The sequence below is a fragment of the Dermacentor variabilis genome, chromosome 9, assembly GCF_050947875.1.
Source record: "Dermacentor variabilis isolate Ectoservices chromosome 9, ASM5094787v1, whole genome shotgun sequence".
In the NCBI taxonomy this organism is placed as follows: Eukaryota; Metazoa; Arthropoda; class Arachnida; order Ixodida; family Ixodidae; genus Dermacentor; species Dermacentor variabilis.
Genome location: NC_134576.1, coordinates 140067993 through 140083438, shown reverse-complemented (window position 1 = coordinate 140083438; position 15446 = coordinate 140067993). Strand labels below are relative to the sequence as shown.

The 15446-nt window shown below is 45.0% G+C and overlaps 1 protein-coding gene across 2 annotated transcripts; it reads right to left on the bottom strand.

Annotated features, from left to right (window-relative positions):
• Positions 1–457: 457 nt before the first annotated feature.
• Positions 458–5667, bottom strand: LOC142558216 (regucalcin-like). 2 transcript variants are annotated; one of them, XM_075670372.1, is made up of 5 exons: positions 5252–5661; positions 4689–4877; positions 3524–3736; positions 1621–1764; positions 461–1112 (listed from the first exon to the last, which is right to left on the bottom strand). In XM_075670372.1, the coding sequence occupies exons 1-5, from the start codon at positions 5415–5417 to the stop codon at positions 904–906; spliced, it is 921 nt and encodes a 306-aa protein (XP_075526487.1). In that variant the 5' UTR covers positions 5418–5661; the 3' UTR covers positions 461–903. The 2 variants fall into 2 exon arrangements, with proteins under 2 accessions (XP_075526488.1, XP_075526487.1); XM_075670373.1 differs by lacking the exon at positions 1621–1764 and having other exon boundaries at positions 458–1112; positions 5252–5667.
• Between the last annotated feature and the right edge of the window lie 9779 nt (positions 5668–15446).

The following is a 15446-nucleotide window of genomic DNA, read 5'->3' as shown; positions in this document are numbered from 1 at the left end:
CTCTTGTCACAGTCTATTTTCGACCACGAAGGATGTCTTGTGCCGGAATATTTTTTGGAGCAAAGGACATAACCTGGAGTGCGCCTGTAGATTGCTCCAGAACGTAAGCCATGGTCCAGTCAAGTTCAGTTAGTCAAACGTATTTAATTGGAGCCGCACTGAAAGGTAATTAGCAACTGTTTCGTGAAAAATACGCAATGGTCCCGCCCCTATCGCACGACGATCACATCGTTCTTCGATCGTGGGGTTTGCGGGGATAACGTTCTAGTCTGCTGTCACCTGCAAGGTACAGCTTGGACCCGGTAGTCTGAAAAAAAAAAGCTTTTAGCTAGTTTTTCGCTACTCTTACGCAAGGTCCGATGCCGCCTTAGGGTTTTTATTTGAATACCCTGTATATATGCTAGGTCCTTACAAGGGGAAAAATTGCACGGCAGCGGTATATAGTGGAGCAGTCCATGGATGGCCGGTATGGCGCGGTATTATATACATGGTGAAACGTAAGTAGCATTCATGGCAACCCAGAGTATGACGCCTTATTATTCTAAAGTACGCTGTAACCAGCTACAACGCCCTAAACAGCACATATATCGCGACGCAGGTTCTAAGCTGTTAAGTTTGGGATGTTCGTAGAACGTGACGCCGCTGCGATTGAATTGTGCCCCACTCTTTTGAAGGCGTGCAAAGTTGTGCGGTTGGGAAAAACCGGCAAGTAAAAGTGGCAAACGGGACCAGAGTGAACTGCAAATGGTCGTTTTAGCTACGCCGTCGCACCACCATGAGCACTCAGCACTTTGCTCATTGCTCTTCCCCGGTTTCGCTGCACCAAACTAAGTGCCGCACAATATTTTTATTCTTGTCGTCGTTAGCGCTCACTGTGGAATTCTGCAAGGGCAGCGCGGAGCGTTACATCGCGAAGCAGTTGGGCGGTAGGCCCTTGGTTCCCGGTATGCCGGATATCTTGAAGATGGCGCCTGCGTCCGGCTGACTCTGTAGCTGGTCGCGGCTGAGTCCGATGAAGCCTGAAGTGACGAAGAGGTCCTCGTAGCGCGGGCCGCCGAAGCACAGCGAAGTCACGAGCTGCGTGGGTATCTTCACCTTCTGCACCAAGGTGCCTGGTATAGAGAGAGACGGGCCACCTTTAGGGTCGACTCACGAAAGCAACAGGCGCCTATACTGGGCCCAAAATACCGCCCAGAATATTGCGCTCAAGAGTGCGAGTTGTGACAGAACGTCATTGTTGTGCGGATATCCGCCTCTTCAACATTGTGTGCTTGGCGCCTTAATATCTCAGAATCTGCTTGCTGCGCATTAATATTTCGTAATACGTACACGATTATAGGGTACAATCATAAAACGTTGCTTTATCATTACGATGCGGTGCCTATCTTATTCGGTGCAAGTTAATTAGCGTGTAGTGGATAATTGTCTACGAAATCCTGAAATTAAATGCTCAAATGTCTTGCCTGCCTACTTTAGTCAGTCAAACACCTCATCTGAAGCACATTGCTTAGCCAAAAATCAACTTCGTGTGTCGCCGCCCCATGTGCAACTACACAGGTAGCCTGAATGACCTGTGCTGCCCGTTCAAGCTCGATTGCAAGATGAATATCAGCGTGTTACCGGTGACGGGGTCGATCTTGACCACGTGACCGCCGTTGTAGCAGGCGACCCAAAGCTTATCCGTCTGGTCGATCGTGATTCCGTCCGGGTACGCGAGCTCGGCGAAATTTGGATTGTTGAAGTCTGCCACCACCTTCTGGTTGCCTGCGTTCAAGGCAATGTTTCCAGCACGTGTTTCCGACAAGTGTCTTTCCAACGGTATATCTCTGCGTGCGCCTTTCTATGACAGCATCAATACTGAGACTAAGACGAACCCCTTTATATCTGAACTCTTTGATGATGAGTGGTTTTAAAAGGAGAAAAGGAAAAGATAAGTACAGCGCCGTTACTGCCTCTCGTGCGAGGGCACCTCCACAGCGCTGTACGGGTGAGGGGAAATGGATAAAAAGAGTAGTGGAGAAAATAGTGGATAGACAGAGATAGCCGAGCAGTAAGGCACGTCTCTTTCCCTCCAGCTCAGTCTATAGAATGAAAGGTGTGCTGACAAATTCTTTTACAGGTGTAAACTATTTGCCTCCATATTTTCCTGCCCTCTTACTCCAGCCTCTGCTTTGACTTGAACAGCATGAACTCTGTCGGAGCAGAGTACTATAACACTCGAGAATAAGTATGGCACAAGCGTGCAGTTACTTCCGCAGAAGCAATTGTCTGCGCTGCTTTTGTTCTTGCAGTGTGTACTCGCCTGTACTCAACCAGCCTCAGTTAGGCACTAAACTCTGAGTAATGTGGACACGAAGGAGCCTTGCATCTATAGACTGGCAGGACTGCACTGAGCCTACAGGTAATCGTACAGCTATAGAGGCATCCGAGATGCTTCCCGCAGTACCAGGTGAAATTAAGCGTTCGATGGAATCTCGCGTGTTCGGATACAAAAGCACGCGTGCTGTTATCCTTTATATACGTTCCAGGAAACAGCGAGGCACTGGCTCTTCAGTAAACGCGGTGTACGAAATGCGCACGTATACTCACAAGCATGCTTCGCGCCAACAGTGTCAATGTGAAGCACCCTCTGCCTCGAACAAAATTTCTCAGTGCTGTGTGCCGAGTGCGACTGCTTTTACATCGGCGAGTCAAGGAATCGGTGAAAAATAGGTTTAACAGAACCAGAATTGCATAAAGGACACGGGCAATCAAACACGCTTGCTGAACACGTGTAGGTACACGGCTAGACAGAAGACAAACTTGGACGGGAATGAAATTGTGGCCACCGGGCGTTACCTCCAAGGCTTCATTTGGAATCGACTTCACCTGAAATCGCTTGTAATTAAGACTCCGCCCCAATACCCACCTTTATAAAAAAATTTAATCGTGATCCTTTAGGATGTTCTGCATTTTGTCGATATGGCTCTATTGCGTTCCTTTCCATAGTCTATTCAATTTGCATATTGAGTTTCAAAAGATAATTGAACGCCGCGTTTCTTTAGAAACCTAAAAGACCAAATTTTAGACACGTTCTATAGAGTTGCTTTTGTGACTCTAAAAGAGGTGGTCAATATCAGAATGATTTTTAGTTTTTCTGTAGAGGCGCTTTTGGACCTCGGCAGAAAAGGTCTAGAATATCTTTCGGATTTATCTTTATATGTCCAAAATAATTCCTTCAGAAATTTCTTCGCTCAGCTAGATAATGTTGATGACGAGCCCCAAATCACTCAATTATTTAGCCATCGAAATAAATAATTTAATGTTAACGTAGCTGCGTTAACTACGCATACAACAGTGAAAAAAAATCTTATCTAGCGGCTGCCAGGCTGAACACTGGAAAGGAAACGACAAGTCATCGGGAACAATATTGCTCTAACTTTAAGATTTTTTCTGCAGCTATTAAAAAAAAATAACCTCGTTATACATCCACAGAACTCGCCGACTGCAGTGTGAAATAACCGCACAATTCGCACAAACTCACTGATGTCTCCCTTCGCAAGGTCGAAGTCGTAGACGTACAGCTTGCCGGGCACCGAGTCGACGAAGAACATCTTTTTGTTGTCGGCCGTCCAGGCGATGCCGTTGGGCAGCGTGATGCGCTCGATATGCTTACGAATGTGCTTCTTCTCTATGCTGTACATCGAACCTTGCTCCGGTTCCACGTTCATCGGCTTCTTGTCGATGGCCATGGTGCCTGCGCATTGAAAAGCGCCTCAAATAACTGACAAGTAGGCACTACGCATTCTAATAGCTAGTGTAAAGATAGCTTCGTGACTATGACAGCAGCAGCTTAAGTTTTCTGTCGCTTTGTTATTGAGCTCAAGCATAGTTCACTGAACGTACTCCATCGAGGAGCACGAGAGATTTCGGAAAGGGAGATTAATATGGGTCATAGCAGTTACTACCGCAAAAGGAGTCAACAACACTCCATTTGTTTTTAGAGTGTAGGTGTAGTGCATTACTGCCAAAGAGTGTGCTGCGGGGCCGTGCAGTAAAATTTGTGGCCTACTTGGGCGCCCTGAAGCATTGGGACACCTGCCAATTCTTGATAATTATTATCGTTGTAGTACTACACTCTTCAAAAAGTTTGCACCCTTTGGGGCTTGTTCCACAAGTCATCTGCCTTGCCTGCGTTTCCTTTCTTGAAAACGCTGCACTCGCTACTTTCCTGTCGAGAAAGCTCTGCCATGCTGATAACGTCCATGCCGTTCATGACTTGGAAGTACTGGGCTCGCAGCGTTAGAGCAAATGCGGACAAGACAGATTGCCATTATTACTGTGTGGCAAGATACGACGCAAAGGGCGTACATTTGTTTAAGAGTGTAGACGACAATTATAGTATGGAGACAAGATGAGCCCCAAGGGGCACGAACTTCGAGTGTACTCCTTTCGAGGAGTATGAAAGCTCACGAAAATGCAATTAAATATAGGAGAAAGAAGTTAGTCGCACACACACAAAAAAATCAACACTCGATCTGCAATTAGAAGTGTGGTGTTGAGACGTGTAGTGAGGTTTCTGCGGCCTACAAGCTTTGTGCCCTGAAGCATTGGCACACCTTCCAATTCTCGACAGTTATGATCGGTGAGACTCTAACGTGAACTGCAGAACACGCGCAGCGTCAACTGTGCACAGGCCATGTTTTCACCCGTCCAGAGTCGCCCGGCGGCGTCACACTTGGCGTCGTTGAGCCGGGTGCCCGCGTTCTCGGTCTCCACCATGGCGATCAGCTCCTCGTGACGCTTCTTCATGTCCGTCAATTTGACATAGTGGTTGTGTCCGATGACAATCTTGTGGTGGTGGTTCGCCAGCGGGATCGCGAACGGGATCGTACCCTCTGAGGAAAGATGAAATCGTTACCAAACAGCCAGTGCTGTCCAAATGCGTTGGTATAGCCCGACGCGCGTGAGCAGACATATCTACAATCGTCCGCTATCATTTTAATATACAAGGTATTGCAATGTCAATAGAGAAGTTCAGAATTAGTGTCCCCAAGTGGATTTGCGTACTACAAGTAAACTCAACTTTGAACGTAGACTCCTGGTTGGTAAACATCCCTGCCTTCATTTTATCTCTCTCTGTACGCCTTTTGCGTTCTTTTGTATTCTTGGCTGCTAGCGCCCCCTAGCATTTTGTCCCCTATTTTTAAAACTCCCTAAGTGTGCCTCAATGCGACACGGCCATGTAGTTCAAAGGCCGCATGCGACTCACCGAAGTGTATGGTGTCGATGTCTTCGTGGGTCTCGGGGTCAAGCCGGCTCACGCAGCCGGCGTAGCAGTCCACGTACAGCAGCGCCTGAGCCTTCTCGTCCCAGTGTGGGCCCTCGCCGATCTGGCAGCGCCGCTTGGACGCCACGCGAACCCGTAAGCCCGGCATCGTGGGGCGATGCTCGGCCGGTTCTAGCTGCACACGACCACGGCTCGGCTCGAGCGCCCGCTATGACCTGGGTCTGCGACCCTACCCGCTGGCGCCGCCTGCAGGGCGCCCGGCTTCAGCGTCGAGCGCTCATCCCGTAGGGCTGGCACCGCAGGCTGGCATGACAGCGCGAGCGCAGAGAACGAACCGACGTGTCTTCTTCCTCTTAGTGCTCATCTCGACTTCGCCTCGATTTTTAGCCGTTCATGATCTTGGGCACAGCGACAGGAGTGTTTGCTAAGAAATGCAGGATTTCAACGAAGGTTGCATATGCGGTTTTCTTTATTAATCTAGTCATCTTTGTTTTATTATGCTTTATTTAAACAGTCTCATTAATCTGCTCCTATTCCTTTCCAGAGATAATGATGATGATCCAAGACAATGGCGCATATCCACAACTGGGGATTGGTCAAGAAGCAGGTAGCCTGCGTACTCAGCCATTGCTTTACCTGTTTATTTTTTGTCATTAGAACAAAAAGTATTTTGTACTACTGCAACGCAAGGGACAGCTGTGGTCAAATAGTATGCAGGCAGTAATAGTGACGTGTATACGTAGTATTACACGCTTGAGTACAGTATAACGAATTATTATTCACGACATCAATCAGTGTCGGCACAACTTCGATATATACAGGTCCTAAGCATTTCTAAGCTTAGGACCTGCACCATACCCATGTGCTCTTCATAAAACATTTTTGAAGTTTTCCTCTGCCAATGATGTTGGTGTGTTAGACTTTTTAGAGCGTTCTTTTGACCATTTTGTTCATCTCTTTGAGTCAAACACCAGTACAGATGATTTATGGGACTACTACTTAGCAACGGTCATGGATTGTATTAAAAACTACATACCAAAGTGCTATAAAAGAATTCAAAGGAAAAATCCTTGGATTACAAGGGAAGTTATACATCTAAAGAGAAGATTAAGGCGAAAACGTGGGGACTGTTCGAGGAATCCAACCCCCGATAAGAAGATCTCAATTCAACACATGAGCCATGACCTGAAATGCCTTATAAAAGAATCTAAGGACAAGTTTTATAATGTGACACTTACGAAGTTCCTTAAAGAGGCGCCGCAGAAGTTCTGGCGGTATGTCAACCCATCCACAAAACCGTTATCCTCAGAATCCTGCAGTACTGCTGCAATGCAAGCTGATAATTTTAATGCTTACTTTGCATCCGTTTTTACTAAAGATAATGGTTATAAACCTCATGTAGCCTACACAGCTGCTAGACCACCCATTGCAGACATTGAAATCAATGAACAAGGCGTTTTAAATCTTCTGCTGAATATTGATGTTAAGAAGAGCCCTGGTCCTGACGGCATTCCAAATGAATTTTTACGTAGATATGCAGAATGGAACTCTAAATACCTAAGTAAAATTTTTCAGTCTTCTGTTGATAGTGGTTACTTCCCGGTAGCATGGAAACGCGCAAAAATCATACCTATACACAAAAGTGGCAGTACAGCGGAAGTGGCAAATTACAGACCAATTTCTATTACAAGCGCGTGTTCTAAGCTCCTCGAGCACATTGTTAATAAACAATTAGTTTCTTACTTGGACAAATACAACTTGTTTTTTCCTGGACAGCATGGTTTCCGAAAACAGCTCTCAACAACCACCCAACTCATTGAAATTGTACATGACCTCTCTGAAACGTTAAACTCCCGTGGTCAAACAGACATAATCTTCATCGACTTTGCGAAAGCATTCGACAAAGTGTCCCATCCGATGTTAATCATAAAAATTAATTCTGTATTTCAGAGCCCCGCAATCACTCAGTGTTTTCATCTTACCTTTCTTCTAGAGAACAATACGTTGATTTCGGGGGGTGCACATCACGCCCTTCCCGTGTTGTGTCCGGAGTTCCGCAAGGAAGTGTCCTAGGTCCTCTTTTATTTCTGATCTTTATAAATGACTTGCCCAGTAATATAAGTGTCCCTGTCAGACTGTTTGCTGATGATTGTGTGATGTATAATAAAATTCGAGATAGTAATGATCAGGCCAATTTACAGTGCAAATAATTAAAAGATGGTGTGACGACTGGCAGATGGAACTAAACGCAGCTAAGTCTGTTGTTATGTCCATAACGAGAAAGAAAAAAATCTTGCGTTACCCTTACAACATAAATAGTATAACTATTAGCAGAGTCGATAAACATAAGTATCTAGGAGTAACGTTCACTTCTGACTTCAGATGGAATCAACACATTGATGCTGTATGTGGTAAGGCCAGCAAAGCGCTCTGGAACCTAAGACGGAATATAAGTGCGTCGACACCTGAGGTCAAAATTTTAGCCTATAAATCCTTAATACGTCCTATCTTGGAGTATGCTAAAGCTGTATGGGATCCCTACACTAAATCCAACCAACAAAAGATTGACCGAATCCAGAGGTTAGCATCAAGGTTCATATTTAACAAGTATCTCTACTGCCAATCCCCCACTGAACTTTTTAAACTTGCCGACTTACCTCCGCTAGACTTACGTACCAGGTATGAGCGACTGAAACTAATTTACCTTATCATTATTGGTCACTTGCTTGTCGACAAACACAACTTCTTCAAAATCTCGACAAATGAAATATCCAGACATCGTCATAGCCAGTACATCACACCCCCTCAAGTCAGAAATGACTGTTCTAAGTACAGCTTTGTCCCGAGAGGTATTACGGAATGGAATGCGCTCCCCGACTCTGTCATGGCGGCCTCATGCGTTGAGGAATTTTTGCAATGTGTACACGTTATTCTTTTTGCCGCTAACTAATATGTATATCATAACTTTGCCAAAGGTGTTTCTGTTCATTTTGCTTCTTATTTTTGGGGGGAAGTTTGTAAGGGTGCATAGAATTTAAACTGATTCGCGTCCCTGCTGAAATGTCTACAGTTGTTCATTTACTTGCTTTTGCTGTCATACTGTATCCTTGTATGTGTTTGTATTTTCCACTCCTGCAATGGCCCTTCACGGGCTGACAGTATTATTAAATAAAAAATAAATAAATAATATATCAACTTAAACAACAGGAAAAGATGGCGGATGAAGACGGGCTAGCTGCTATTATATTTAGCTATTATTGAAAGTTTAGTCTGCAACTGCATGGTCAAATATCACTGCTATGAGCGCACTTTTGCATGTCACAACAAAGCATGGACGAACAACTTCATCACAAGATGAACGACAGGAAAGGAAACCGAGCGGCCCGATTTCTCTTAGTCACAACCATATGAAGCCAACAGATAATCAAGCTAAGGAAACCATAAGAGAAATTATTTGTGAATTGGATTGAAGTGTAGAAATGATTATATAGAGAGAAATGAAAGTGGACGGAAAAACACCTTACCGCCGATAGCAGCCGAACACATCGGTCGTTCTCTACCACCAGTTTCGGTCGTGACACAATCGGTCAAAAGGGTGCTTCAGATCCACCGCCATGGCCGAGTTAGATTATGTGCACTTGCATAAATACCCCAAAATTTGGACCTGGGAACAGCCGCCACCATAGCAACGATTGGTAGTGCAATGCATGCGTAATGCAGAGGATGTGGGTTCGGCTTACACCGGCGCCAAGTTATTTTTCTTTCATTTCCCTTTAGCTTATCATTTCTGGACTTCAATTAAAACTACAAATAATCTCCCCTGTGCATTCCTTGGCTTCATTTTCTGTTGGCTTCACATGTCATTAGAATTACGATGCTGCTTTAATGAGTACTGACTTGATAGTTTCGATTCCTCTTCTTTATTTCCTTTTTTTTTTTTTTGGGGGGGGGGGGGGGTATATGAAGGTCTAGGACCTTGAAACATCAGAAAAACGTAACGGCAAGCTTAGTGCACTCTAACGAATTTGCTATAACTTTTCTGCGACCAATTTCAGCTTCGCTTTCCAGCACGTGCTTGCGTCGTATGACTGGATAAGGGAGCTCGGGGAGCTCGCTCCGGCGCCTTGTCTGCTAGCTGCTGCAAATTACGCGGTCCGAGTAGCATAACAGATCACCAGCGAGTTGGAGTGAAACGAAGGAGCCGAGTTGAAACAATAATTGAAAATCTTAGCCAACAAAGTGTAAGAGTATGTCTGAATGTTAATACGTGGAAGTATAAGGTAATGTTCAATAGCCTAGCAAGATAACGGGAACTCGTGACTGGCAATCAGCCTTTATAATCTATGAAGGAGTGTGTTTATCCGGGTGAATGACCTAGATCAAGTGAAGGAAACCTATACAATAAAAAAAAATGGGTTGGTGGGCGCGTGGCGGGCATTACCAAATCATACAACCAGCAGGTTACCGCCATGCTTTAAAAGTCTACAATCATTGAATTTTACCGGTACTTAGATATGGGCAGAAAGTTGGGAGGTTAACAAAACCGCTTGTAGAGGAGTTCTAGGGACCGCGCAAGCAACTGAACAAAAAATATAGGCATAACGTCACGAGACGGGAATCAGATCATACGGAGCCAATATTATGGTTGAGATTAGGACGGTGAAACGTAGCAGGGCAGGCCATGTAATGTGTAGGTCAGATAAGTGGTTGTTTATAGAAGTTACAAAATTGCCACTAAAAAGGTAAGGCAAGCACAGCCGAGCACGGCAGAGGATTAAGCGTTGTGATGAAATTCGGAAATATTCAGATATGGGATGGCGTCATGCTGGCGCAGGCAGGATTAAAGATCGTTGGGAGAGGCCTTCGTTCAGCGCAGTAGACATAAAAATAGGCTGATGACGATTAAATGGTAACATAGTGAAACTCTTGCTTGGTGTGCCGGACAGATCGACAGTACGTGTGACCCGCCGCGGTGGCTTAGCGGCTATGGTGTTGCACTGCTAAGCACGAGTTCGTGGTATCAAATCCCGGCCGAGGTGGCCGTATTTCGATGCGGGCGAAATGTAAAAACGCACATGGCGCCGTGCGCGCATTTACATTCGCACGCCCGCCCAGCCGGTTGACTGCAGCACGCCCGCGCGTCGCGCCAAGTGGAACTGCGCATATAGGTACTTTCCATCCTAGGGGTGCCTAAGTCTCGCGAAATGCACCTAGCTCCGTTGAGCTTCCTAGTCCCCAACCCCAGAGAAACATCACAGACGTCGCCCGCATGGCCCAGGCCACGCCTAGCAGTGGTTTGGGATCAAACGAAGCTATGTACGGTGAAACAACGCGTTGTGTGTAAATCGAGTTGCGTTTGTGAGTGCAAACAGCACGATGACGAACGAAGCTATAAAAGGTGGAACAACGTGTTTCGGGCGTGCAAATGTAAGTGCGCGTCCCGCGCATTGAAGGCACCTTAAAGATCCCCTGGTGGTCAGGACCCAGAGTTCCACACTACAGCATGCCTTATGATCAAATTGCGCTTTTGGCACGTAAAATCCCAGAATTCAATTCCACAATTACGTGTAGCCAGCTCCAACAAAACAAGGGTTGGTGGATATATATATACTTGGCCCATTAACTGGTGCAGTAGCTCCGACAAGCCATGGTACCATAAAAACCATGCTTTAATGTTTATCCCATCCATCCCCTCAAATTGAATGAAAAGCCACAGAAAACATGAGTGATCCCTATCGGCTTACAGCCAAACCTCATTATAATGTAACGGCTTATAACGAAGTAATGCTTACATTGAAATTATTGCAATTCCCCTTAAGTTCTGACTGAAACAGACCCTCAAGTGCAGTCGACCTACATGGGAAATTCTGTACGTCCCTGAAGGTTGCACAGCGGCAATCATCATTGGTATGCACGATTCGGCTGGGCATTGCTTCCAGCCACCGCTACACACTCGTCATCGGCTGGTCAGATAGCCCCGACTGCGAACACTTTCAGGCGCCTGAAATGCTGGAACACATTATCTGGTTGCCCAGCATATATGCCAGAGAGGCAGACGCTGGACAGTTACCTAGTCAATGTCGGCAGACAAGCATGCACTGTCGTAGCTAGGGCACTGTATGTTCTCAGCCCATGGCCTAATATACTGAAAGGCACCCGATGAAAGTGTTGTTGAAATTCCTGCATGGTACGAGTCTACAGACGAGCAGCTTTAGTATAAGGCCATAGTCTAATGTGCATAAGCATCCAGTCCTCTTCTCCTCATCACCGTCCATCTCTATACGTTCACTCCCCTTTCCTGTTCTCCAGTGCAGAGGAGCAGACTAGAGTGCACCAGCACAGGTTCGACCTCTCTGCCTTTCCTGTAAATAAGATCTCTCACAAAATCTCATTGTTGCGAAGGAAAAAAAACACTTTAAATGGATACAAGATATGACGAACATTGTCTAGTTCACAATGAAGTTTTACTACTCATTTTGCGTCGATTGGCCAAAATCTAGCGGCACGTAACGCTGCTTGTAATTTAGTAGTCAGCAACAGCAGCTCAAAAATTTGGAGGATGCTTAAGCTTCGCGTTTAAGAGTGGAACGCGATAGCATCCAAAGATCCCCGACTGCTTGTCACGCTTCCCAGAACCACAGCTTTCTTGTGAATGCATGGAGGCAAACACAATCTGGATGGTGCTGTTGCAAGGAACTGAGCAGGCCATGCCGCTCTATGAATGAACAAACCGCTGGTAAAGGGGTTTGTGTTTGAGTTCCCATGTAACAGAACGTTTTCTGGCTTATTCAAATTACACTCCCACACTATCTTGTGTGTAGGTTGTGTTTAGGTTATAATTTACAATTTTCTTGACACATTTTACTTTGAGGAATTCAATTAATTCAGTAACACCTCTGTTCCATTAAAATTAAATTATGGGGTTTAACGTGCCAAAACCACTTACTGATTATGAGGCACGCCGTAGTGGGGGACTCTGGAAATTTCGACCAACTGGGGTTCTTTAACGTGCACCTAAATCTAAGTACACGGGTGTTTTCGCATTTCGCCCCCATTGAAATGCAGCTGCTGTGGCTGGGATTCGATCCTGTGACCTCGTGCTCAGCAGCTCAACACCATAGCCACTGAGCAACTACAGCGGGTACCTCTGTGCCATGTGGAGGGCCTGCGTGGTTGTGGTTCGGAATGATTTTTCGTGAAACCACCTCCAACGCTGACACCGGATTTTTTTGTTACGTGAGGCCTTTAACGCTATTGCATTAAAACTACAGAGAGCTGTTGGACACCTGGCAATGCACCAAATTGCCTTGGCCAAAGCAGCGCGTCACTTGCAATATGTATATGTAGTGTGTGTCACACTGTCTAAGCATGGCCTCAATAACCTGTTTCACATGCACAGCCGTTTGCATTAAGCTCAACACCATTTTAAAACGTTCCATTAAATGTTCCATCCTTTTTTCCCATCATCATTGGCTCTGACAAAGCCACCCCCCGCCTGTACTGTACTGTACTGTACTGTACTGTACAGTTGTAAGAAAACTAGCAGATATCTCGCTGACAAAAAAGAGGCAGAAAATGTTTTGCGTCCTCATTGGCGATGCAGAGCATGCCTTGCCATTTGCTTACCCAGAGCTTCCTAACAGCACACCCTCACCTCCCCTGGCAGTCAATACCGGCCTCACAGGAGGGTGGACAATCATTATAACGAAGTAATGGATATAATGAAGAGCAGCTCCCCCTTCAAATTTGTCATAGTGAAGTTTTAGTGTATGTACTTGTGACACACAATTCAACTGAAACTCATTAGAAACTATTAATCACCAATCGTTAGACTGAAACTGGTACAAAAATTATTGAAAAGAACATTAGATAAACAGTGTTCAAAGATCAAAAGTGCATAGGCTGTTCCTTTTTATAGATGTCATTCGCAATGCACATCCCAATGTGATATTGGCTCACTGAGAGTTCCGCTGAGCACTCCCCCGGATTGACTAATTTGCTACCTTGTGTACAGCTAAAAAATTGTTCTCGCATCTGCTCCATTCTGTTTCTAAAGAAATGCATGCAGGACATGTTTTTAAAGGCCCCAAAACAAGGGTAAGTGCTCCAAACCATGGGACAATTGCCCCACCGCTCTATCGCTATGCCCATGGACAGATTTCACAATTCCTGTCTATGAAAGCACCGAGCTTTATCACCCCAAAATTTTGTTTTACCAATGCTCACTTTCCGAACCATCCTGGAGCATTTTCGTGTCACAAAAAAAAAAATAATGATAATAATAATAATTATGGGGTTTTATGTGCCAAAACCACTTTCTGATTATGAGGCACACTGTAGTGGGGGACTGTGGAAATTTAGACCACCTGGGGTTCTTTAATGTGCACCTAAATCTAAGTACGCGGGTGTTTTCGCATTTCGTCCCCATCGAAATGTGGCCGCCGAGGCCGGGATTCAATCCCTCGACCTCGTGCTTAGCAGCCGAACACCATAGCCACTAAGCAACTGCGGCAGGTGTGTCACAAAAGAAGGTAGCCCGAATCTATGAGGATGTGCGGACCACTGTATGTAGCAGGCATGCTGTTTGCTTGCTCATACTTCTCGCTTTGCAATTCAGAAACAACAGAAATGATGCAACATGTTTTTCCAGATTACATTGGCCCAAGTCATTAGACAATATGCGAAATTCTAAAGAAAATCGAGGATGGTTTAAAAAAAAAAAAAAAAGACTCCGCTAATTGAGCAACAGGTCTAAACTTGAGGGCTTCTCGTGAACCTTTAGTGGTGCCTAGAGCAAAAACAGTTGCCTCAAATTTCAACTGGACAGGCTGAAAAAATTTGAAAATCGTGCTCTTAGCAGATATGGAGAAATAAAAAAAATCTGGGCCTTGGCTAATATTGTGCAATTTTCAATTTTTTTTCTTTCCTCACAGCGATGATACTTTGTAATAATTAATTAGAATCGATGCTACTGACCTGTACTCCATCACTAAATATTCTTAGAGCCATAGCCACGACACTTTTCCATTGGGAGTTAACCAAAATGCAGATTCAGCTAAATTCACATAAATATGCTTTTCAGTGACCGGCAGTTTCATATAAAAAAATTGTGGGGTTTTACGTGCCAAAACCACGATTTGATTACAAGGCATGTCGTAGTGGGGAACTCCGGAATAATTTGGACCACCAGGAGTTCTTTACTGTGCACCTAAATCTAAGTGCATGAGTGTTCTTGCATTTCGCCCCATACATCCATTTTTTTTCCAGCAAAACAGATTGATTTTGTTTCCTGGGCACTTGGTCAGCAATATATATATATTTTTGATCAAAATAAGAATGGCCACCGGATAGACTTATCTTTATCTGCATACACCCATGGAGAGAATCATGAAAGAGACACTAAAGGGAGGCTGTAGCTTACACCGGTATAATGTTCTTTCAAATTTCTCTGCATTTATTTAGACAGAAAGAAATAAAGGCCAAAATTTCCCCCCTTTCAAACTTCACAATCAAACTGTAACACAAAATGATAGAAAGCTGGGTGAGTTGGTAGGGTAACATAACCTTGGATTGTTGCGTGATTGTAGTGATTGTCACTTCACCCTACAATTCAAGATTAAATTGTAACACCCTATAACACCAGGGTGAACACGCAAGTTTCAAGGTTTTTTGCTCAGTGAAAAGTTTTTTTTTACACGGCTGTAGGAAAAGTTATATTAGCAGGGAGCACTTTGTAAAGTACTTTTTTTTTTCTTTTTTTTTTTTTATTGCGATGAAGGCTTGCCCTTAAGGCATAATTCGTGGAGCGTATATCTGTATTATATGTGTGCTGTGAGGCCTGTGTTGTGTATGAATTGAAGCAGTGTTTTGTGGAATCTGTTGTCATGTATCCAGCGGTCATAGCTGGTTGTCACACTGTAGCGGAGGCCGGCTTGCAGTAGGAGACGCGAGCGTTCCGATTGTAAACCCGTACATGTCCATATTAGGTGGTATGCATCTGATTCCACCACAGGAACGGAGCAGTATGGACACGTAGCACCCAGTGGTAAATGCGACCAGTTCCACCTTGAGACAACAGCCGGTGTAAGGGCCACCCCGGCCCGAAGCCTCCTAAGCACAACGTCCTCCGCCCTAGTAAGGTGAAGGGGGAGGGAGCAGACACACGGTGGGATAAGAG

What these genes read in the sequence shown, in the direction of transcription:
- LOC142558216 (XM_075670372.1), bottom strand. Translation starts at nt 5,417, where the DNA reads ATGCCGGGCTTACGGGTTCGCGTGGCGTCCAAGCGGCGCTGCCAGATC. An exon ending in CGCCGGGCGACTCTGGACGG is followed by an intron (nt 3,737 to 4,688) that starts GTGAAAACATGG and finishes TTCAATGCGCAG; the next exon opens with GCACCATGGCCATCGACAAG. An exon ending in CAAGATCGACCCCGTCACCG is followed by an intron (nt 1,113 to 1,620) that starts GTAACACGCTGA and finishes TCTCTATACCAG; the next exon opens with GCACCTTGGTGCAGAAGGTG.